This window comes from Neolamprologus brichardi, chromosome 23 (assembly GCF_056152115.1).
Source record: "Neolamprologus brichardi isolate AB-2024 chromosome 23, ASM5615211v1, whole genome shotgun sequence".
Lineage (NCBI taxonomy): Eukaryota > Metazoa > Chordata > Actinopteri > Cichliformes > Cichlidae > Neolamprologus > Neolamprologus brichardi.
Genome location: NC_142125.1, coordinates 24375512 through 24400702, shown reverse-complemented (window position 1 = coordinate 24400702; position 25191 = coordinate 24375512). Strand labels below are relative to the sequence as shown.

General features: G+C 41.9%; 1 protein-coding gene across 1 annotated transcript; it reads right to left on the bottom strand.

The window, feature by feature from the left end:
* Nucleotides 1-2049: 2049 nt before the first annotated feature.
* LOC148096159 (aldehyde oxidase 1-like) lies at nucleotides 2050-24233 on the bottom strand. The gene is made up of 34 exons (XM_087835829.1): nucleotides 24120-24233; nucleotides 20624-20681; nucleotides 20157-20253; nucleotides 19189-19297; nucleotides 18824-18950; nucleotides 16701-16762; nucleotides 16518-16595; nucleotides 15624-15704; nucleotides 15353-15497; nucleotides 15078-15170; nucleotides 14806-14957; nucleotides 13323-13416; nucleotides 13115-13224; nucleotides 12783-12967; nucleotides 12534-12696; nucleotides 12380-12457; nucleotides 12126-12295; nucleotides 10406-10532; nucleotides 10202-10324; nucleotides 9915-10011; nucleotides 9717-9841; nucleotides 9450-9583; nucleotides 9037-9124; nucleotides 8382-8468; nucleotides 8106-8297; nucleotides 7796-8023; nucleotides 7247-7342; nucleotides 6021-6224; nucleotides 5898-5950; nucleotides 5706-5820; nucleotides 5536-5601; nucleotides 3291-3479; nucleotides 3025-3192; nucleotides 2050-2747 (listed from the first exon to the last, which is right to left on the bottom strand). The coding sequence occupies exons 1-34, from the start codon at nucleotides 24171-24173 to the stop codon at nucleotides 2697-2699; spliced, it is 3999 nt and encodes a 1332-aa protein (XP_087691955.1). The 5' UTR covers nucleotides 24174-24233; the 3' UTR covers nucleotides 2050-2696.
* Between the last annotated feature and the right edge of the window lie 958 nt (nucleotides 24234-25191).

The following is a 25191-nucleotide window of genomic DNA, read 5'->3' as shown; positions in this document are numbered from 1 at the left end:
ATGCTTTTGCATTCTTTCGGAAATGTAGCTGGGTAATTATGTCATTGGCATCGGCCACTGTCAATATGTGACATACTGAAATCGCGTTTGAATTTGCGCTTGTTTTTTGCTTTCACTTTGCAATCGCGTGAACTGTGTATAGAGAGCGACAGTACTGATTGGTGAGTGATGATAATTTGCGCACCAATTCCTCTGACATCGTCTTATCAATGTTAGCTTACTATGCAAACATGACAAGTGAAATCTCCCGCAGCTTAAACATGTGAGAGGTTGATCGCGCAGAGAATCGCTGAGCGTTATGTAAGTGCGTGTGTAAAAGCAGCAGGATATATATTTTAGTTCTGCTGAGCCAAATAAGACAGGTCAGGGTGAAGAAGTGACAGCCAAAGAAAAGCTTACCACAAAACGGAAAGGTTATGACAAATCAGACTATAAGGAAAAAAGAAAGTGCAGCTTTATGGTTTCATGGACAAAAGAATTTCTGTGGCTGCAATATGACGAGCTAAATAACCAGGGCTGCACATAAGTGGTCCGCAGGTGCGCATTCGCTGTCAAAATAAAAACCTGCACAAGATAAGAAGTTGCAACGCGTGTTTGCGTACATAAGATTTTCAGGAGGAGGACAGACATTTGTTTAGAACTCTTAAAGATGTCGAAGAAGCTCCTTTAAGCAATTACTGTGATGTTCCTCCACCAAAGAAATGTCAGAAGGAGTCCGAACCACAAAAGAAGCACGTATTCTCGGAAAAGTGGTTGCAGGAGGTGAGCTGGCTTCAAACAAATGATGAACGCACAGAGATGTGGTGCAGAATGTGCCGTGAAAATTTAATAAATGACAAATTAATAAAAAGGCATGAACATTTTTTTTGTATCGAAAAAATATCGAACCGTGACACCAAAGTATCGAACCGAACCGAACCGTGAATTTTGTGTATCGTTGCACCCCTAATATATATATATATATATATATATATATATATATATATATAGAGCGCAATATATACGGGATATATGAGATATATATAGAGAGAGAGATATAGATAGATATATATATGTAGAGAGAGATATAGATATATATATAGAGATATAGATATATATAGAGAGATATATCTATATATATATATCTATATATATATCTCTCTCTCTCTATATATATATATATATATATATATATCTATATATATATATATATCTATATCTATCTCTCTCTATATATATATATATATCTATATCTATCTATCTATCTATCTATAGAGAGAGAGAGATAAAAATTCTGCTGTTCTAATTAAGTTTTAGCCAAAGACTAAAAAAAAAAAAAAAGTTGTATTGTTACAATAAATCACAACTGTCTGTGTGTTACATAAAAGTTTTGCCTTCAAATAATCCAGTAATCCACAGTTAGAGCGTCTGTAGTGAGTAATCCATTACAAATGTTATTCCTTAAGCTCTTTAATTTAAATACTTCACCCTAAAAAATGTTTTTTGTAATTTACTTTTACAAAAACTAATAAGACGCCAAATAACAGTCATTTACTTCCATTCCTAAAGAAAATAATTTTCTTAGAGGTTGAATATTGTGCTTCACTAATTTCTCACACTGTGCCAGGTAAACTTTAGTAATATAACATGACTTCAGTTTGTTATTTGCCTGATATACAGAAATACTTTAGTTATAGGCAAATATGGCAGAATTTAAAAAAGAAAAGAAAAAGTATTTATATTTATGATAGGTTTACGATGGTTGTGCGGAAGAGCAGAGCAATAGCTGCTCAAATATGCAGAACCACACCACAGTCAAAGCCACTTACATACCATTTTTTCTCCATTCTGATGCTCTGTTTGGAGTCCAGCAGGTTGTCTTGATGTCCCTAAACATGCAGAGTTGCTGCCATGTGAGTGGCTGATTAGGCATTTCTTTTAATGAGCAGCACAACAGCTGTAGCCAGAGAAGATCATCCTTGTGGTGTGATCATCCTCATGTACCAGTCAGCATGGCCTTAGTCTCTAAAGTGACTTTGAGTTTATCCTTAGTTTTACAGACACAAAAGGTGGATTTTCATTGCTTTATTAAACATAATTTATGTTTTCCCTTCTAAATCAAGCATTCAAGCACAAAACAAATCAATGCCTTCAGACAAAACCAAAGATCAAGTGGACGATCGTCTCACATTTCCCATAACACAGAATAAATCTAATTCAATCACAATGTTGATTCTTTGTGTTTAAAATTAATAAAAATGAGTAACACATCTGCGGGCTGAAACCCACTCGGGCCACAATTCTGGTTACATTTGGTAACAGAATAACTTTTAAAAAAAAAAGATTTATAAAAGATTAAAAACTAACTGTACTGTGCATGTGGTGGACCACCACAAAAAGAGAAATGATCATCGGACTCTATGACAGATTCTGTGCAACAAGTGAAACATGCAGTCTTAAAGGAAACTCGACTGCACAACAGTGTTAACCATGTGTATTTGACTCAGTGGGCAGGTGTGACGTGTGCATCTCAGTGATTTGTGTTTAGCTTCTGAAATCTTAAATTCAATGATACAATAAAATCTGCAAAGCTGTTAAACACTGAAGTGGATTAAAAGCACCTTTGCCCCACGGCTGGTATTTTTTGCTACTCTAAGTAAATTTCACCTGATATTAGCTAAAAATGATTAGTTTAAAATCTTTAGTTTGATTCAGTCTCAGATGTCCAAGGCCCACGGCTTGAAAGACCCTGGTTTGCTGGCTGGAACCTGGAAACAAAAATAATAGGAATTAATGTGTAAAGTTTTGGTGTTCAAAACAGTTCTGCACACCATCTAACAGCATTCCCACAGGTATGAGCTTCCTGCCATCACTCACGGTGGCCTCTCTCATTAATATGAGCTGAATGTGCTTAAAATTTATGTGACAGCTGAACTCCTCGACCTTTCCTGTCTGTAAGCATAAATTTACAGTTACAGGACCTGAAGTTTACAAACTGTCCCGTTTAGGCGAACTCCAGATTGTGTAGCTGACATGTATAGTTACCTTCTGAGTGAATGGGGAGGCAGAGGCTAAGCAGGCCCTCTCTGGTGTTGCAGGGGAGTTTAGAGAAAAGGGTCCCTTCAAACCAGAATTGGAGCGAGCAGCAGCCACGGCGTCTTTGATGGCGAAGAACACCGAACTGCCCAAGAAGAGGGTGGGTTCTCCAATACCCTGCACAGGAGACGAACATCAGCAACGCAACACACCAAGTACGATAGAAAACTAAAAGACTGAGGTGTTTGGAAGCAATCTTCCTCCTTGTGTCCGACCTTTGAAGAGTAGATGGCGTAGGGGTTGTCAGAGTCGGGCAGCAGGTAGACGTTAAATTGGAGCGGCACGTCGCAGACCGCTGGGATCTTGTACTGAGACGGTCCTCGAGTGTACAGCAGCCCGAAGGGAGAAAACTTCAGCTCCTCCAGAGTGTAGAGACCCAAACCCTGCATGAACGCTCCCTCAATCTGAGAGAAGGGAAAAAATCAAGGAGAGAGACGTTGTTAATTACTACTCTCTGCTAAAAGTTGTTTTTTACTTAACTAAATTCAGCTGTTCAGGTTTTAAAACACTGGGTGAAATGGGTGCAGCCACTTACTGAACCGTGCAAACGGTCTTGAGTATACATATCGATTGGGGGGGGGGTTGAACAGTTCTAACAAACCTGAAGGTCAGCTCAGGTAACTTTTGGCTCTGGACCTCTGGTTCCCCCTTTTTAAATGATTAATATTGCCAAGGTTTGGTTGCAGACAGCCCTCCGTGAACCTGGTTCTGCCAGAGTTTTCTCCCTGTTAAAAAGCAAGTTTTTTCTTTTTTTACACCAAGTGCTTACCCATAGTGGGTTGTTTGATTGCTGAGGGTTTCAATGCATTATTGTAGGGTCTTTATCTTACAATATAAAGCACCTTGAGGGGATTGCTGTTCTGATTTGGCACTATATAATAATTTGAACTGAATTACTTATTTGGTGTGACCACCTTCATTCTTCAGCACAGTCTGAACTCTTAGCTTTGTCATGTCTTTAATAGGGGTGGGTTTTAATAATTGATTCTGGCTTGGATAACGTGATATCGATTCATTAAAATCCTGAATCGATTTTTTTATATAAATGTATTTTGCCCAAAATTCCAGAATCTCAGGTGAAACGTCACAAAATTTTGACAACCACCAAACATTTTAAACAGTAAATGAGAGCAGGTACACGGCTTCTGCACAAAGACGTAAACACAAAGCGCGGACCCGCGGATCAGACTCAGTGAGATGTCGCCTTTCTCACCCTACGGCACGGACACGGTCGTGGCTGAAAGCCGACAGCTCGCTGATTCTGATGTTTCGGCGGGTCCGCGCTTTGTGTTTACGCCCTTTGTGCGCTGATCATAAACCTGTTAGTTTCATCTCTCCAAACAATATTGACCGAACCAGCAGCAAAAGAAGATCCAAACTACGCTTCACATAAACATCGTCATGAATTCACTCTGACTTTTGCTGTTTTGCTTCCACCACAATAAAAATCACACATGCACAGCTCTCTCTCTCTCTCTCTCAGTGTACTTCAAGAACAGTTCCCCGTCTATCCCCGAAATCTGTTTTCTGCATTATTCGCTTGCTTGTTACGCACAAGTCTACTGTTGTTTACAGCGCTGTCGGCCGATGTTTTTTTTCCCTTTTACTTACTTCCGAAAAGAAAACCTAATTTCTGCCGTTCAATACTGAACAAAAAAAAAAAAAAAAAAAAAAAAAAAAAAAAAAATACTGAACAAATTTAAACTTTTTAAAATTATACAAAATGCAAAACGCTCAGCTGTGTCTCTAATAAAACCGCTGTAATTTCAGAGGTAATGTTCATATGTTGATTAATGGTTTTCTTTCGTTTTTGGTGCACTGCAGAATATTTTTTATAAAATCCCAGGCCAGGAAAATCACCTTCATGTTTTTCTGTGTTTTATCTTCAGCTACTTTGACACAAAGGCCTCTGCTGTGATGCTCACACCTTTGATAAAGTCTGGAAAGTGTCAGCTTCCTTTTTATAGATACAAAAATATGTTAATGTACTGATCTGAATTATAATATTTCTGACTGTCTGAGGCAAAATTTCCCTAATTCAAATCTAATTGAATCGAATCGATTCTAGAAATCAGTGACGATACCCAGCCCTAGGCTTTAAGTAGTCTTCAGGAATAGTTCTCCAGGCTTCCTGAAGGACATTCAAAGCTCTTCTTTGGATGTTTCTTCCTTTTGTTCTGTTCTCTGTCAACATGATCCCACACTGCTTCAATAATGTTGAGGTCCGGGCTCTGTCGAGGCCAATCCATGACTGATAGTGCTCCACTGTGTGTTTTTCTGTCCAGGTATGATTTTAATGCACCGGCAGACCTTCAGAAAGCCCAGAGAACTATTTCTCAAGAACACAAAGTCTGGCTCCAGTCTTTTACACTGCACATGCTGTTTACATTGTGTTGGTTAATGACACTGAAACAACTGCCAGGCAGTCATGCAAAGATGTAAAATGGCCGTGGGTCTGACCTGGCCCATGTCCACAGATGGGTTCACACTTTTGCCGATATCCACTACGATGTCAGTCCTCAACGTCTGCAAGAAGCACAAACATGAAAAGAAAACCAAAAAAAAAAAAGGATTCTTTTATTTTCTGTTTGCAGCAAGTGGCATTCAGAGTCAAGACCGTTCAGACAGACCCTGTATTCTCCGGTGAGGCAATCCAGCTCCACCTCGGAGCAGCTCACTCCGTAGGTGTAGTAAGCATAAGGCTGGCCCTCCATCTTGTCCCAGTCTACGTAAAGGTCAGGACCTCTGAGGACAAACGGGAAGATACAGTCACTCACTGCTACTTCATCCATTATGGGTGTGGGGGGAGATTTCTATCATACTTGTAAAATCCAGTCGCTGACAAACTGATCTTCTCCATAAATGCTTTTTTGGCCTGTGTTCAAAGAAAAGTTATGTTATTTAAATGCTCCAAATCTAACAACATCATTCAAGGATTTTCGTACCCAGCTCTCCCAGGTTCCTTTGGGGTTCTTCTTTCTGATTGGCTCCAGTCGCTGGTACAGAATCTGGCAGGCATCTTTGACCGCCATGCCGTTAGCATCGGTACCAAAGGACGCAGCAGATGGGCAGGTGTTGGGAACGGTGTTGGTGCTGGTTTCACTGATGTAGATCTTTGAGGACGGGATGTGAAGCTCCCGGCTCGCAATCTAACAAACAGAAAAAGCCAGACCCCGAAAGGCATAAATCTGGTGTTTTTCTGCATTTTTGTAATACTGAAGCACAAATCTGGCCAAAGACAGACCAATAAAACAAAAACAGCAGTGACACAAACTTTACAGTATTTCTAATGTTCATCCTCTTAACGTCAATATCTGCAAATGTCTCAAAACTACAACCAAAAAACCAAAAATAGTTTACTGAACATTTCTGATACATAAGCTAATAATTAACACCTCTTGGCTATGGAGGGAAAAAAATAAAATAAAATCCCTGCTCATTGCAGCCACAGATGTCCTGTGGTGCGACCTGGCCGGTGAAATTTGCACCTCAAACAGTGCAACTCTCGGGAACTATTTTCAGTGGCGGATAAATTAAAATTGGTGCCCTTTTTGCATTTGTGGCAAAACGATGGTGGAAGCGAGCGTAACGGGAGGTAAACCTTTGTAAGCAGGTAAAAATAAAAATCGTGTCTACTGCTTCACCAGTGTGCTGGCGTCACATGTTTTCAGTACTACAGTTATCTCACGCAGATTATCCAAATATAATGGTGTTAAACATTAAACTGGAAGGCTCTAATGTAATATGCAGCAATACAGTTCAGTTGTTTTTTAATCCACCCAACAATTGTCTTCTTATCTTTTAAATAGCATTAAAATAAATGCATTTATTGTGTGATTCTTTAAGTCTTTATGCTTATTTCTTGATTTTGATGCACAAAATGATTTTATTATTTAACTATTTTTAACATATTCCTAATTTATACATCCCAATGTCCTATTTTTTCCCCATGTACTCCATTTATACAGTCTAAAGTTGACAATTGTACATTTATATAGCTGAACATGTGTTTCTTATTATATTTATAAGATTTTTACATGCATACATTAACACTAATTAATTTAAGTTAACCTTTGAGTTGTTTTTTTTTTTTTAAATACTTACACAAATACATGATATTTTGTTATATACACATTTTTTGTTGTTTCCAGTGAGGTGCTTCACACAGTACCTGCTGCATTTTCGTGTGGACTCCCTGACCCAGCTCCGTCCCACTGTGACTCACCAGAACCGAACCGTCTTTGTAGATGTGGACCAAAGCTGCAGCCTGCCACAAACAAAACTGAACTAAACAGAAGCAAGCAGCTACTGAGCTGACTGCATGCAACTTGCAGTCGTGCAGCCACAGCAGTAACAACTACAAAGAGAAAACACAAAGACCCTGAAACAGGCTCTTGTCTTTACCCACAGGACCTGAGCAGAATTGTCTCTTTGGCTTCTGTAAGCTGTTAAAACCTAAGATATATTCTTGCAGCGTGTCATTCTGCAAGACTTCATGGAGTCATTGTGACATCACAGGGTGTCATGCAGTGTTGTACAGCTCTCTCCATGCCCTTTTGCATGATCTATTACTAGATATGGCTTCTTTTTCTATGGTGCCAACAATGAATGCAAAATTTTTGCTGACTTTCACATCAGCAAAGACTTGTGAAGATGAGCACAAAACTCTGGAAACAGTTTACATACTCCAAGCCTGCAGGGACAGAATAAGATCACAGACCTGATTAAGGAAGCCATCTGAAAAGGCGATGCCGTATTTGATGGGGATGATGGAAATCCCCCTCTTCTTCCAGTGGTTCTGCTCGTTAAACTGCTCAATGGCGCCATGGCGGGCACTGTAGTCAGACCGGCGCTTGCACTCTTCCCAGCAGCGCAGCAAGTTCTCGGGGTTGAACTCAAACTTGTAGTGGGTGGTCGAAGGGCCCCTGTACATGTTCATCTCCCGAATCTGATGAAGGATTTTAAACATTTAATTAGATGCTGTTTTGTAAACCCGGTCGAGCTTGTGGCAGGAGAGGATGGAGGGGAACCTTGTCGGCGGGGCATCCCAACACCATGGCAACGTCGTTGATCATGTTCTCCACGATCAGCAGGCCCTGGGGCACCCCAAAGCCCCTGAAGGCAGTGTTTGATGGCAGGTTGGTCTTGCATGCGGTGCCGCGACCTCGCAGATTGGGGATGTTGTACGCGGAGTCCATGTGGAGGACCATCTTCTCAGCAACCTGCAAACACCACAAAATCCACTCTTACGTTCTTTGGCGTTTCACTTACTTTTATCTCCAGTAGCATTTCCTTTTTCCACTTACCAATGGAGACTCATCTGCAGTGTTGCCACTGTTGGCAAAGAACTGGAAATCTGCAGCAACAATCTTCCCATCATTCATGAAACCCACCTGAAACAAATGGCAGTCAACAAGTCACCAACGCCTTTAAAACTAAAAAGTTTAAAGATCTTTTGGTCACAACCTTTCAAAACTGAAGATGAAATCCTTTAAAGCCCACATTTGTAAACCACCAAAAAAGTAAGAAATGTAACTCTTTACAAAAAAATACTGGAGCTACCTCTCAACCTCCTAGTAGATACACCTATGGTATTGATTTAAAACTCCTACATCGCTTCTTTGAGTTACTGGAGTCACAAACTTAGGCATCCACGTTTCACGCCTGCTCGGTAGAGTGCCGACAATACCACATCAGTCTTTACAGCTGAGAGACAAACACAAACCTCTCTGCAGACTCTGCTGCACCTTGGTTCTGTCCTACATCACACTGTTTCTCACAATGTTTGAATAATTAAAGCGCTGGAAGGCTCCCCTCACACAAAACACTCAGAATCCTAACCAATAAATAACGATAACAAGTATATTTGAAATTCAAAAGTAATTTTCTTAAAAAAATAAAATCAAAACAGTGGGCAACACCTAAAAAATTAGAAGGTATATCCTGTGCGCTTGGTTGTACCTTATATTTTCCCAGGGTGGGATGTCGGCCTCCTGTAATGAGCATGTCCTCGCCGCGCTCCAGGACACAGCGGACGGCACGATTGGTCCTTTAAACAGTTATAATAAAAGAAAACAAAATGTAAGAACTTTCCAGCTTCTTTTTCTTTATTAATGTCTCTTCAGGCCTCAGTAACACAGGCCCAGAGAACGAAGGTAAGCTACCCTTAGCAACAGCCAGCTGCTAAGGAAATTGTTGTATTCCCCACTAGTTGGCCAGTGGCTACAGAGATGGTGCTGAAACAAAAACCTACTTGCAATTGCTTTGGTAACGTAGACCTTTTACTTTGAAAGTGAACGGCCTCTGTCAGATATTTGTGTCCTGGAGGTTACCGACCAGCCTGTGTGAAAGACTTGCTAATCCTTTGGACTCACTTCCAAGCAGCCACCGAGGTGATAGAAGCCAAAACAGTGGTTCTGGTGATCTTCCCTCCAAAGGCTCCGCCCACTCTTTTGACATGACAAGTGACTCTGTTGGATGAGATGTTCAACGTCTCGGCAACAGCATCCTGCACAGAGAGATCCAACCCACCTGCAGCTCTGACTTGTCTTTTATGTTCAACATGTCAACATGTGAGCACTGGTGAGCCATTACTCCCTGAGTAACTCTCAGGTTCACTGACACACACCTGCTCCATTTACCTGAATCAAAGTTGGCCACTGAGTGGAGATGTAAACGTTGAACTCCATCTCCTCGCCGACGGGAACCACCAGCATGCTCTGCGTCTCCATGTAGAAATGCTCCTGGCCTCCAATTCGAATCTCCCCTGAGGATAAAACATGCAGAGTTTAAAAAGAAAAAGCAGACGTTTCTTCCGGTTGTTCTCAAACAGCTTTTACCTTCATAAACCTTGTCGACAGTTTTAAAGGCTTCAGTCACATCTCCCCTCTGAAGCAACCGTCGTGGTTCAAAGTAAGATGACTTCTCGACGGCTTCCTGTCACAAAAGGTGTGATGTTGAAAACTTTACCCATCTGCACTTGGAGCATTTTCTCCAGTGAATTATCAAAAAACAGAGCAAAACATCCCGAGTATCAATGCTTGTGATGTAAAGGAACAGAAACAGTTTTACTACTCAAACTATAGTATTCCCATGATGCAGATGCTCAAAGGGTAAAAAGTCAAACCTCGATGGTGAAAATGGGGTCGGGCAGGTCTTCGTAGCTGATCTTTACAGCTGCTGCTCCTCGTTTGGCGTGCGCCTTCGTGTCGGCGACCACCGCACATATCATCTGACCGATGCACGACACCTGCAGATATGGTGAGTGTCGTTATTTCCCCATTAGTGTTTAAATGTGAGTGAAGAGCAGTGGGTGTGCAGAAGGCTCTACCTCGCTCTCGGCAAGCAGCTCCTCATCATAGCCGCAAAATGTGCGGACTTTCTTCCCGGGAATGTCTTTGGTTGTGATGACGTCGACAACGCCGGGAAGCTGTAGGGCTTCACTCACATCCAGCCCTCTGTCAGACAGCAGACATCAAAATATCAGCATGAAAACACCAGAAAGAGCCTCTTTTTCTAATGTAAATGCACTAAGCCTCGTTATTTAAAGATAATTAAATTCAAAAGCTCCAAAGTGCAGTTTGTCTATGTTGACTAGGGTGGGGCGATTGGATGAACATATAGTCCAATCGCTCATGCAAGTTAGTCGTGTTTGAGAAGTTTACCAGGGTGATTTATTTATTTGCCCATGAGTGAGTTTGCTAAGAATGATGGAGGTTTAAAGCCGACCCCCCCAAAAAACAAACAAACAAAAAACAAAAACAAAAAAAAAACAAAAACACACACACTGGCGACTTTTCTTTTCTTTTTTAGTGCTGTCAACATTAACGTGCCATCATCACGAATTAACACGACTTGACGCGATTAACAATTAACCCAGCTGGAGCACAGACTGACTCAAAATCCCTGAAATGTCTCCATCAACGCATTTTGGCAGTTTGTTGAGATTTTGTTCATTCTGCACTCCAGATGGGTTGAGAGCATTAAAACTTTTAATCGTGACGACCGTGGGGGGAGGGGGGGGGGGGGTAATTAGTTTGTCCATGTTTGGACTTCTTCTGTGTTGTAAACACCCAAATCAGACCGTGCATGATTACATTGCTCCGCCCATCAAAAAGTCTGCGCATACGTGAATATATCACCCATGGACAATTGTTGGACTGACAATTGCCAGTTGGAAAATCTTTTACATATCGCCCAACCTTAATGTTGATTGCAAAAGTGAAACCGACAATAATGCGCCAAACACTGCAGTTCCTCTAGTGACCACTTGAGGCCAACTCCAAGCATGAGTCAGTCGCCATAGAGTCCCATGTTAAAATGTCTGACTTTACAGCAGAATTAAACATCTTTACAGCCAGATACAAAATATAACTTGACTCCTTCATAACTGCACAGGCATGATTTTCTTTAACATCCCTTGTCCAGTATATCCACCATCCCTCCTCTGCATATGTGCAAACCATCATCTGGCCCCCTGATGCACTGACTTGTAATGTCAGTGACTCCCAATGAAAGTGTTAACATCGCCAGATCTGCTGCCTGTGTCAGTGACACCATCTGTCTTTGGAAACAAAGCACACACACACACACGCACACACACACTAGAGGTCATCGTTCAACTATCGCCATCTGGTGGTCTTTGGATAGAATACAGGTTTATAGATAGCTTCACATTGCTGACGTGGAAGCCATGTTTTAAGGCTAACGTTTTAAAGGTTAAGCAAATCTGTGTCCATCTGGCTGCATTGCTCTGCCTTTCCTGTCACTTCCTGCAGCTGATCATGGTCTTCATGTTTCCTGTATGCATCCATTATTTTGCATTTCTATTGTTCGCGCAAATGTATGTCACTCCACAGCCCTGTGGAAGTCCTGCAAGACACAGCAGGAAACCTATTATGCAGTGCAAGCAACAGAAGAATCTGCTTTTTAGTGCTGCCTGTGTGAAGGGACCACAATTACTTGTGATGGTGGACAAGACACCTCCTGTGTCCATTAGAGGAACTGCAGTGTTTGGCACTTCCTTGTTGGCGTTGCCATTTAGTGCTTACGTGATCTTAGCGTGTGGTCGGGAGCTGGTGACCACCATGAGGAAGAGCTCGCCCTCTATCTTTGGGAGGTCATCGCAGTACACAGCCTCGCCTGTGGCCTGGCTGATGGCGGACCGATGCATCATGGGACGCCCCACTGCATCGTGGTTACTCTGGTCCTTTGAGACAGGCTGATGAGGAAGAGGAAGTAGTCGGGTTTATGAAGAAAGCACATCTGTTTTTGAGTTAAACCATTCTGAAAGCCATTTTGTAACCTGGAACTCCTGCAGGCCAGGTTGGATCTCTCTGGGTAAAGGTTGTATCTTCTCAGGGACCTCGTCTGTGATCACATTCTGTAAAAACACATTTAAGTCAGTTGGATTTACCACATTACCCTGCACTATTTCTTTAAAGTAGATCTCTTTGTACCATTGCTTTGAGCTTGTGCAGGACCTCCAGGTAGAATTTGAAGAGCAGACTAAGAGTCAGAGACCTACGAAACTCCACCTTCCCTCCTGGAGCTGAAGGAGGGAGGGCCAGCTCTTCCAGAAGGATGTCGTAGGCTTGGCCGAGGGTCTCGTCGTCCCACGGCCTGAAGGGAAGAAAAGCAAATCAGCACAAGGTGAGAAAGTAATGAAGTAAAGTAGAGAACGGAAATTGAGGGGAAAACAAAGAGACCTCCTGATGATGGCCTGGCAGGTTTTGGCTGCACTGACTGTGGTCGGGCCCATCCCTCCGTAGTAAATACTGACATCCTGAACCACTCTGGAGCTCTCTGAGAACATCACCCTCATCCCGGCTGTCACGGTGGCGAAGGAGGCCTCCTTCCTCGGTGCGTGGCGTAAAGCCTGAACAAACTCCCCCTGCAGGTGAGATGAGGTGCAGCACTAGTAATCGTTTTCTCTTTAGCACATAATCTATGACAGACACTCACAGCCACACAGTAAAATGTGTGTCACCACTGTGGAGGAGACGCATGTTCTTACAAATAAAGAATAAAGTTTGTGTACCTTTCTGGAAAAGGGGATGAAAACGGAGACGACAATCTCCTCCGGCTGCAGGATGACTTTCCCAAATCCCACGAAGAAGTCCTGATTCAGGGGAACTTCTCGTCTTCCTCCTGGTGAATTCATAGAATTAAAGTTGATTTTTGTTTATTCATCACTTATCTTTGATTCTTTTTTAAATACACTTAGCGTAAAAGTCCTGGCGACTCACCACTGGAAATCACGCCGACTTTGCAGTTGCCGGCAGCCAAAATGGGGTTCAGATCCGAGTTGGGGTACGCACTCACGATGTTTCCTCCCAGAGACTAAATGCAGACACAGGACACATTAAACTTGTACTCAGAAACAAGAGAGGAGATTATAATCAGTTTAAGTTTTAATTCAAGGCTTTGAATTTTAGTTTCTTTGAAGCCAGCCCTCTCTTTTTGTCTTACAGTGCCCCCTCATGCCCACAGTGAAGATATTTCTTCTTTGTCTAGCTGATTGTTTGCATGACGTCTGACCCATGAGGAAACGTTCACTATATCACAGTAGTATTTCTCATCATCTGCAGTAGACCTTCACTGGCTGAGCTAGCATGAGAGCAGCTGTGCCCTCAGCTTTGGCCACTCAGGCACCATTTAAACAATGTTTGACCGATGCATGAAACGTAACATCTTAGGAGCTTTTTACTTTCAGTTCTGTGGGGAATTTGAATGTGGTGTTGGTTTTTTGATGTTGTGCAGCAACTGTTTGACTGGTTAACCGGTTCCTGACACACCAGTCACAGCCGTGCACGGCAGCTGCAGCCAGCCCTGTAAAATGAGCAACGGGCTCAGAGTACCTTCTGGAATATGTGCAGAGCACTACAGCTCAGCAAAAAATGCTTATATGCAACAAAAGCAACACTTGCACCATCGCCTTACGGCAAGAAGGTCTTGCATTTGAATCTACAGTGGGGTCTTTCTGCATGGAGTTTGCTTGTCCTTCCCAAGTCTGTGTGGGTTTCACTCCGACTCCCTCCCAGAGCCCCAAAAACATGCACGGTGTTCGGTTAACTGGTGATTCTAAAGATGTCAATGTGAGCATGAATGGTCGTCTACGTGTTGGCCCTGTGACATTGAAAACAGATAGATGGGTACATACAGGCTTAAAAATCATTTAAAAATGGCTTCATTCTCATGCTTTAGTCAAGCTCAACTGGATGAACTCCAACAGGCTTCTGCACACAAGACTTCATCAGGGAGTTTCATATTTCACAAAAACAATGAGCCTTTTCTGCCCGCCCTCGGCTAAAATGCAACATGTGGTGAGAGGAACGCACCAGCACTGATGCACAGTGTCCACAAAGCAGCAGTCCACGTTATTCAAACTTAAGTCTATGTTCCATAAGCAAGAAACCACAGTACCAGTTACAAATAATATGAATACATCTCAAAGAACAAGGTGTATTAAATGTTCAAATAAATATGAGCATATATCAGCTGAGGATCCTGCATCAGGATGATGTTAAAACAAAATCCTATGAATACTTTAGATTTTTGCTCTTTGTAATTAAAATTAAATGGGACTCTTTCACAGTGGCTGGTTAGTGCTACAGCAAGGGTTAATTTAAGCGATGGAAACATGATGTGGAGGAGGGGGAAAAATAAATCTAGAAATGAAGTAAAACACAAATAATAACAATCAATGGCACATGTGCGATTTCTCCTTACGGCGACGTTTCGGATCTGCACACTTCCCAGGTTCCCCAGCTGCCGGTTCAGTGCTCTGAACACCTCCGTCTTCTCCTCCGGGAACTGAGGAACCAGCTTCTCCAAGACAGAGTGAAGCTCTGACAAACTGCAGCCCGCTCCCACCCAAACGCCTGCAGAGAGGAAGCACATTAACCAACTTTTACCTCATGCACACCCTAAAATAAACTCATTGCCTGTGCATGAACACCAACAAAGGGCTGGAGCCTCAGCTGAAGGTGTAGGTTACCCACCCTGTGGCGTCTGAGAGACCTCGAACAGCTCCTTCACTCTGGTTGGAGAGATGATCAGCGGATGTAGGATGCCTTTGAACTTCATGTCTGGACCTTCAGCACAAAGCAAATAGAGCGGGTTAAAACGATACACTTTATAAAAGCAGGAGTCTAACCAATAATTGATCTAGTTTAGAAACCTGAATTTGATCAAACAATGACAAAAAAAAAATCTTTTCTCCATTTCCACTCTTTAAATCATGTTAGAAACACCTCAGAGGGTGTTTTCTGCTGACCTATGTTGGTGTTGCCCATGACCAGGGGAGCTTTGGGATGTTTGGCCTTGAGCTGGATCAGCTCCTCCAGAGAAACCGGAGACACCCAGGTGACCCTCTCCCCATGAAAGGTGAGTGTTTGCGGGCTCGTTGTATCTGCCATCAGCTGTAGTGAAAAGGGACATTACTGTAGCATCAATAGTTTAACTGGAGCTTTAGATACTCCTGCACCAAAACCAGGATGTAAGTGTGAATTTTAAAGACCTTCCTCTTGTTGCCTTTGATGACTTACAATCAGCTCTGGAGGGAAGATCAGCTCCTGTGTTGGATCCAATGGCAGAAGATCCAGTTTGTCAAAGAGCTGAGGCTTTTCCTGCAGACGAAAACACAGAAAAAAAATAAACCCGGATTAACCCCCGTGTGCCTGCATGCACTCCTGACAACCTCAGCATGCTCCCGAAGAGACTGTGGTGGCTCAATAACAATCTGTTCCAACTTCTGCAATCAGGCAGAAGGTTCCGCACCATCCAGGCAAGGACAAAGACTCAAGAGGAGCTTCTATCCCCAAGCCATGCGGGTCCTAAACCAGAACATACAGCATTTTTACTTAATGTATATAATGTTCGAGGAGTGTGTCGTGATACATTTCACTGCATGCTGTACTTGTATAACTATGCATGTGACAAAGAATCTTGAATCTCCTCTGAAACCTAGGTAAGGCCATCACTGAACTCCTTAAGTGTCTGTGGCTCCATGTGGCAGTGTTTGAGGCACTGACTCATTAAGTCTCTGAGGTTCTCACGTGGCTATTGGTCTGAGGAGCGTGAAGGCCAATCAGTGCTTCGTCCAGGAGCTGCCTACACACTCTGGCCACACAAAGCTGAGCTTTGTCCTGTACTCTGATGAATCAGGGTCCCCTCAGCATAAAGACGGACACTGATGTCCTTGAAGTTTAACTGACTGTTACACTGTTGATCAGGTGTTCAAGAGCAGTGCATAAAGAGAACAGCAACACCAAATATAAGCTAATGGCTTGATTGAGCAGTTAAAGGTCAGAAGAATGTGCTTCATTAAAAGCAGCATCAGTAAAATGAGAGGACAAGAAGAGACACCCCCCCCCCCCCCCCCAAAAAAAAAAAAAAAAAAAACCAAACAAAAAAACCAAACAAAAAAAGCTCGGGTTCACCTGCTCAGATTCATCACCATTTTTCTCTCCATTGAGGCAGCAGTTTGCAGCACCATTGGCTTGGCAGCAGTTGGCTTCCTGTTGGCATCAACGTATCAATTTGTTTATACTCATGTTCTCACAACATTTCTCTCTTTTTATATAAATGTGTAAAAAAAAAAATTGCCTAAAATTTGAGTGTACCTGACAGAAGGTCCTGCAGCCTTCCACAATGGGTCGATATCCGGTACACCGACACAGATTACCTGAAGAAACGCCACAGTGAGTTAATTTTACTTCGATGATAAATGTCATCAAAACATATCAAAGCTTTCCCCAACAAGAAGCCGTGAATTATAAAAAGACGTGCAACTCCAGCTGCTCTTTGCAACCTGGCTTTGTTCACTACCTGCAGATCACACATGAGGGTAGGAACATACATCAACCACAAGGCAGGCTCTTGTGCCATTTTCCACCCTCTCTCATATTACTGTATAAAACATTTTCCCTAACTGTGATGTCCAAGTGAGGTCTGACACAGATTTTCACCACAAGTTTTTAAGAGTAACTAGTTTGCTGTCCAGGCATGAAGCCGAAATGCCACGTTCACGGAGAGGAGAAGGCCTCAAGAACACCTGCAGATGCAACTCAAGACTTAACCCTTTAAGGCCCACCATAGAACCAAGTCCGCCAGAGTTTTTTTTTTTTTTAAAAAAAACAAAACAAAAAAAACCCACGCTGTAGTGCCATTTTTGGGAGCATTTCAAGTTGCTATACATCAATACAAACGTTATACCCCAAATTTCAAAAATGTGTATGCATTAAGTCCATAGTAACTACATAAATTGCAAAAAAGTGCAATAAACAACAAAAAAATAAATAAAATGAGAATCATCTTTGTTTTGTTTTGTTTGTTTTTATACATATTTCTAGTTAGAGAAATTTCAGAGATCTATCCCTTAAAACTGTAAATGCAAAAAGTTGCACAAAATACTTTCCAACCACAGGAATTTGAGTGTTTTCATAGTTTCATTTTTGAGATAAACCAATTTTTATATACTCCAGGAAAATTATTATTATAATGCAAATTTGCAAACCCCCCCCCAGCATGTGCATCAAAATAAACCATTTCCAACAGTGCTATTTGAGTTCTAAGCATCCCAGAAACCATACAGAAAGGCATAAAGTCAAACAACAATAAATCTTATTACATTCCCTGTAGGGAAAAAAACTATGTTTCCCATGAAAATGATGTCACTTCTGGTTTTGGCAGGTAATGGCGGACATGTGATAGTTCGCTCTGACATTTACTCCAGCATAGGAAGTGTTCTGAACAGCTGATCGGATTGGCAAAGCGTGTTTCTGGAATATTATGTTTTTGTTGCTGCAAGTACTTTTTATGCAATTTTTTGCAAAGCCATATATGGAAGGAAATTATGACCTAGCGCAAGCTGAATGCATGAAATGCAAGTCCTCCGGTTTTATGCAAAAAAGAAAAAAATTACTCCGCTAGCTTATGTGGTTGCAATTCTACCAGGATTGAAAATAGTTATGCAAAACGGAGCGTGCCCGCTTCGACCGGCCTTTAGTTAATCATCTTCAAATGTTTTTAAAAATAAATAAGCTTTACACAAAAAGTATGTGTGTTTGGTGGATTATACCCATGGAAAACTTGCCAGATCTTCTCCGTCAATCAGCTTGTTCTGCACTTGACTCTTGTTGGGTGTCATTTATTGGACTGGATGATTTAAGCCTGAAGAAACCAACTGAGGCCCCACATGGGGCATGTGGATGAACCATACACAGGGATAGCAGCCTGGCACCTCCTCCTCATGCTGGTCACACACCAATGTGGGATGGCGTCCCATTCTCCAACCAGCATTTGTCAAAAGTCAGCTAGTGTGACCGAGTTAGTTATAAATAAACTTGACCTGCCAGCCAACACGCCTTACCTGACTCCTACAGTCTGGATATTTCTGTACTGCAAATCTTTTTTTATTCATCTCAATAAATATTCCCATAATTGATACTGGATTTCCGATTTTCATTAACTACAAGCCATAATCTTCAAAATTCAAAAGAGCCCTCAAGAAAAAAGTAGATAATCTGAATGCTTTTAAGTCAGAGTGGTTACTCTCCTAGTTTATCATTTACTTCTCACCAGATTATGATTAAAGAAAAAAGTACTGTGTTCAGCTGACTGGAGAGACTAGGTGTACCATTTTACTGACAGGAAGGACAAAAGTTGGGCAACACAACTATTCACCGTTTCATGTGACAAACTATGACAGCAGAAAAACAAACAACTCAAATGAGAGTGAACACACCAGCCAGAGCCTGGGTGATGTCGTCCATGGTGGGCTGCGGTTTGTTCCTCAGCAGAGAGTACGTGGACATCACCATCCCCGGAGTGCAGAAGCCACACTGGGAGCCGTGAGCCTTGGCTATTCGCTCCTGGAAGGACATCATAACCACAAACCTAACAGTTTATCTTGTGTTTGTAGTTGTTCCCCCCCCCCCCCCCCCCCCCCCAACTTGGTTTACAGTTTGTTTGCATGTAAATAAAGTTGGCCTTTAAAATGTAATCACAGAATTAGCCAACCAACTCATCAGGAGGAATGATTTGGAATAAAAGGGAACTTTCCAAATAAATGTAGATGACATAAATAACAGGGGTGTCCCTGGAACTGACCTGCACCGGGTGGATCCTGGTCTTAGTGCTGCCAATGCCCTCCACTGTGGTGACCGCGGCTCCGTGGAGCTGACAGAGCGGCAGCAGGCAGGCGTTGGCTGAGTAATGGCTGACGGTACAAGTAAAGGTGACTTAAGGCAAGTATTAGCAGATTAAGCAGTAGTACCACTAAAACAACACTACATGCACCAGTACTGATTTCTAAAGCTTCTTCTCTACAACTATCTCCACAAAGAAAAGACCTGCACAGAACACCCGAACCCACATCTGACACACTGACCCTTGAGGCCTGGAGCTCCCCACCACTGCTTTAGACCATGTAATAAGGCTGATTGTGGACAAAAAAAAAATAAAAATCCCCCAAACAAGACAGCTTTAAACTGTTTGGTTTTGTCCTTCATTTTTAAAATCTCTGTTCAACATTGTTTCAGATTCCTCTCAGTGTGTGTCCCATTATCTCCTCCTCAGCTACAGGAAGGTGAATGAGTCAAACAGACTGTATTGTTTCATTGTCAGGGAGGGAAGTGACCAACACAGAAGTTCAGTGTGGTCATCCATACCAGGCTTGCCAAGCCAACACTTACACTCTCTCCTGTTTTCTGCAAATCTAATTTCACTTAAAGAGGCTGAGAGATCAACCAACAAATTGATTTTTCCAGTCCTAAGGCTGAAGTTGTGCCAAGGCTTGTGCCTGTCCATTCGACAACCTCGGACCGTCCAAACCTCCAACTTCCAGCCTAATATCACAGGACGAGCCCACAAACTGTTACGGATTCAAATATTGGGGATGGATACAAGAGCAGTCTGAATCTTAAAGTTCATCTTAAACTTTGATATTTGCATTAAATATGCACAGACAGCCACAAAATGACCAAAAATGGAAAAAAAAACCCCAAAAAGACAAAAAAAGTCAAATCCAGCTGACAACACCCCAGCAGTACCAGGTGGTGTGACGTCATAAAGGATACATGATGGATTTCGTTGCAGGTTGGTAGCGCGACACCATAACTGTGCACGCTCCGCAGCCTCCTCCGCCGCAGCCGTACTTGGTTCCAGTTAATTTCACTGAAGTCAACAGTCAAGGATAAAGACAAGTCCACCGAATGCTTACAACTAAGGTATTAACTAGGGCTGTCAGCTTTTTAAACACACTCGACCCATCTGGAGCGCAGAACGGACAAACTGCCTGAAATGTGTTGACAGAGACCTTTCAGGGATTTTGAGTCAGTCTGCGCTCCAGATGGGTTAATTGTTAATCGCGTTAGTTGTGATGACAGCATTAACGCGTTTAAACAGCATTAACGCGTTAATGCCGAGTAACCCTTACACGGGCCCAATCTGCATTAACGCGGATTAGCCCGTTTTAACGCGGCTGACAGCACCAGTATTAACATTTAAACAGCGAAGGTGAACTGAAAACTGGTCTGAAGGATACTCTTCTGCCTGAGGAAGGGCAACAGCATCGTCTCCGGGTCGGCATGGTTCTCCGTCACCTGTTTTAACAGGAACAAAGAAAATCAGTTCTAACATCTGCATTTATTTTGCTTATACAGTGCTGGGCAAAAGTCTTGAGCCAGCTCTCATTTCTATATACTTTCTTACCAAGCAGCCAGACTATCCTGTAATACTAAAGCACTCTTGATCAATATTTCTCCTGGCTCTCTAAAGGTCTTTCAAAGCTTTTCTTTGGACACTGACCACGTTTTCACTCATTTTCTGACCTACTCCCAGTATGTTCTTTTGGTTGTTAAGCCACTTAACACCAGCCTACAAGTCATTCAAGCATTTAAAAAACAAAAACCCACCAGAACCAAGACAATATGGCACCAGGAGAACACACCGAATAGTTTCTAAAATCTCCACTGGTAAAACTTCATAATCCGTGTGATTTGAATATTTTATTAACCATGTTCAAAGTCACATGTGGATCACTGCCTGTTAATCTAAGTGATAGTTAAGAGATAGAAAACTCCATTTTATAGTCCCATTTGTGTCGGACGAGAGGAGACAAAGGGCAGTTGTTACAGTGAATCTGATCAGAAACAAGCAAAAAGTGATGGCACGTAATCTGCACATCCTCATTAGGTTTCTCTCTCTGCCTGTGGAAGACGTGACGAGGTACCTCAAGCACTGAACAGATTGCGTGTTGAATGTACAGCATGTTTCTTCTGCTGCCTACAGCTTAGATGACGGTCAGTTTAATGTTAGCGTTTTATATCTAAGAAGAACAATAATATATAAGACAGGTGTAACATGGGTGGATGTAATCAGGGGCAACAGTAACTCTGAACTGCACCGATGACACTTTATTGTGAAACTGAATATTCAACAAGTTTACATTTGACATTTAAAAATTAATGTGCATTTTTATGATTAAATAAAATTAATCACCAAGCACGACTTGGCCCAGGTGGTGAGAGTTGGTAAGCACACCTCCTCATCACTCATCTTAAACACAGGTACGCCACAGGGTTGTGTGCTTAGCCCCCTCCTATATTCCCTGTTCACACACGACTGTGTTGCTAAACACGAGTCCAACACCATCATCAAGTTTGCTGATGACACAACCATCATAGGCCTCATCACAGGCAATGATGAGACGGCCTATAGAGAGGAAGTGATGGCACTGTACGAGTGGTGCCTGGAAAACAACCTGACTCTCAACATCAGCAAAACTAGAGAGATGATAGTGGACTACCGGAAACGACCAGTCAGAGAACACCAGCCCATCCACATCAACGGTGTCAAGGTCGAAAGGGTCAGCAGCTTCAAGTTCCTTGGAGTCAACATCACCGAGGACTTCTCCTGGACCCTTCACACAGACACTGCTATCAGGAAAGCTCGCCAGCGGCTTTACTTCCTGAGGAGGCTGAGGAGGTTTAGCATGAACGCCAACATCACCTCAAATTTTTACAGGTGTGCAATTGAGAGCTTGCTGACGAGCTGCATCACAGTTTGGTACGGAAGCTGCTCTGCCAGCAGCCGTAAAGCACTACAGAGGGTGGTGAAGGCAGCAGAGCACATCACTGGCACGAGGCTTCCTGCCATTCAGGACATTTACCTCCAGCGATGCCTCCGTAAAGCACACAGCATCATCAAGGACCACAGCCACCCAGCACATCAGCTGTTCTCCTTGTTACCATCTGGCAGACGTTACAGGAGTCTGTCTGCTCGGACTACAAGACTTAAAAACAGTTTTTACCACCAAGCCATACGACACCTCAACCACAACACTTAAACAGACACAACACAGCACTCAGAAGCTACCCTGCAGCTTCACAAGACTCTGTTTAATCTGCACTGGTCACTTCACTTTATTGTCATTGATATTTATATTTAAAAGTGCAATACTGTAATTTTCTGCTGCTCATTCCTGTGCAATATCCCTCATGCCCTCCCGTCATATTTCTTTTCAAGATTTTCTAGATACATATATATTTAGTCATCTTTTCTCTTTTACCATGTTTCTCTAATATTTTGCTCCTTACTATTTTTCTATTTTATTTTATTATATTTTATTATATTTTCTCCTACTGTATCATGCTGCTGAGTGACTGCTGCTCGTCAAACACATTTCATTGCAATGTTGATCCTGTGCTAACTTGCATATGACAAATAAAACTGAAACTGAAACTAAAAGTAGAATTAAAATCTAGTTATAGGCTAAACATTTAAGCTAACTTAGATATTTCTACAATTATCACTCTGAAGATTGCTTTCGTTTTTGAGCTATAAGGGGTCAGCATGATGTATTTTACTGTCACATGACTTCTCGCATTAAAAGCATTATAATGTTGCCATCATTAGTGAAAAACTATTCAGATTATTCACTTTATTGTTAGTATACAAGCACAAGGAAATCTGCACCACTAATTTATGGGCAACCCAACAGCAGCTCGAGAAATTATAGTGTTGTAATTTCTAATTAGTTTTTTTTTGTTTCATTTTGAGGGTTCAAAAAAAAAGAAAAAAGAAAAAGAAAAAAAAGAAGAAAGGAATTTAATTTCATTTGTCCAAAGTCTACTGTGAGGGTGAGTGGAGTCAGAAGTGATGCTACGTGAACACTGAATGAGGCGTTTCAGGTGATGGCAGGCAGCTGGGTGCCAACAGTGCAGTCATCTGCTTTTACTACCTGCTGCAGAGCCCTTTGTTCAGGTGCAATACCACACTGGTGGTTACAATAGAAGTCGGTGAGGTATTGACCTGTTACGACCTGCTCAGGAGGTGAATAGATTCAGGGACTTCTTTATCTTACAGGCGGTTTACAGAGACCTCGTCAGATCCTCAAGGATTTCCAAGTTACCTGCTCGACCTCAGCACCACTGATGAAGACGGCGTCCTGTCCACTTTTCTTGGACGTCCTGTAATCCACCATCAGAGTAAAGGTTGTTGGTAGAGCCCCATGCCTTCTAATGTTGGATCTCCTGTCAGGATCTTGTTTTGAGGCCAAGATGGAGAGGTTTGAACGGTGTGGTACACAAAGAAACTGTCGCTCAGCGTGAGTCAGCCAGGTGTTTTCTCTTTGATTTGCAGAACTTGGCCTGCTTTCAGTTTTTTAATGCCCATTTTGTTTCTCTTTTACAAAACCGTAAGAACGTGCGCAGTCCTGTGTGTGCTTGCACTTATTCTGCAAATGCACCTTACCTTTTCAGAACCAATATAGATGACAGCTTTCTAAGAATGTCTCCTTCTTCCTGCATTTTTGTTCACTTCGCAACATGTGTGAAGGTCATTACAACTCCAACTTGCAAACGTTTTACTCAGCACTGCTGCTTTTACTTTAACTCACCTGTGCTTGTCTAAAAATGATATTAAGAGTTTTTTCTAACAGCAGCGCGAGGTAAAAAGTCACCTCGGAAATTGCTAACTGTGCAGATTTTATCTGTCAGAAAACAAAACGGTCGCTATGATAACATTAACTCTAAACCTACCTTTTTCCCGTTAATAAAGAAGCACAGAGCGTCTCCTTGCTTTCCTGCAGACATCTTTCAAGTGCGTAACTAAAGGCCGTGACGACGACTTCTATAAGGAGGTAGCTCAGTACCCCTCAGCGCTTCCGTCTGCCGACACTTTCAAAATAAGATGCTTTATTCTGGTTTCTTTGTGTAGCACCTCTCTCGGTACTCTTCAAAGTGACGTGAAACCCAATTAATTAAACTTAATACGAATAAACTAAATAATAGGACATGATAATTTTTTAGAAATAAAATTTAATCGTTTTGAGCTTTCTGGGTGTTTTGGTGAATTACATAAGCAGTTGTGAAATTTTATTTTGTTTTTTTTTCCTTTCTGGAAAACAAAAAAACATTAAAAAAGAATAACTCAAAGCTTTAAAATGAAATAAGACTTGACTTCTATTCCCAAAAAGTGGTGTTTTTCTGACCCATCGAGTTTCAACTTGCAGGACTGACTTGTAACTCCCGAAGTATTCCTTAATTGTTAAGTTTCTTATTTATTTATTTATTTTTTTACTATGAGCACCTTTTAAACACTTTCTCTTGCACATCCAGAAATGAAAACACATGAAATCTGATGGAAAGTAAACAAGGCTGTAAATCAAATATTTTCTTAGGGTTGCCTTGGACTCTGGTCATAAAATGAGAAAGCAAAAAACTGTATCAGAATTGAGCATGAGTCCAACACCAAACTAATAAAACAATCTGATACACATATAGCAGATTTACAAAAAAAAGAAAATCTTTATACCCATACAGCAATGACTGACAGTGGCAAATAAACACCAGGTGATTCGTGACCTATCCTTGGCCCTTACATTTATTTCTGTTTTTGTTAATCATTTATAGATTGGTCTTTTTGCACAGTCATTGCTGTTAATACATTGTCATCGTTTCTCGGGAGGAGCAGATAAGAGAGGGAAAAACCTAGTGTTAGGTAAAGAGCCACAAGAGGGCGCTAGAGGTAAGGAAAACATTTAAAGAAAAGCTGCAGAGGAAAATCAAACGTGGACAAGCGGAAAGAAGAAGGTGAGTAATGATTATACAG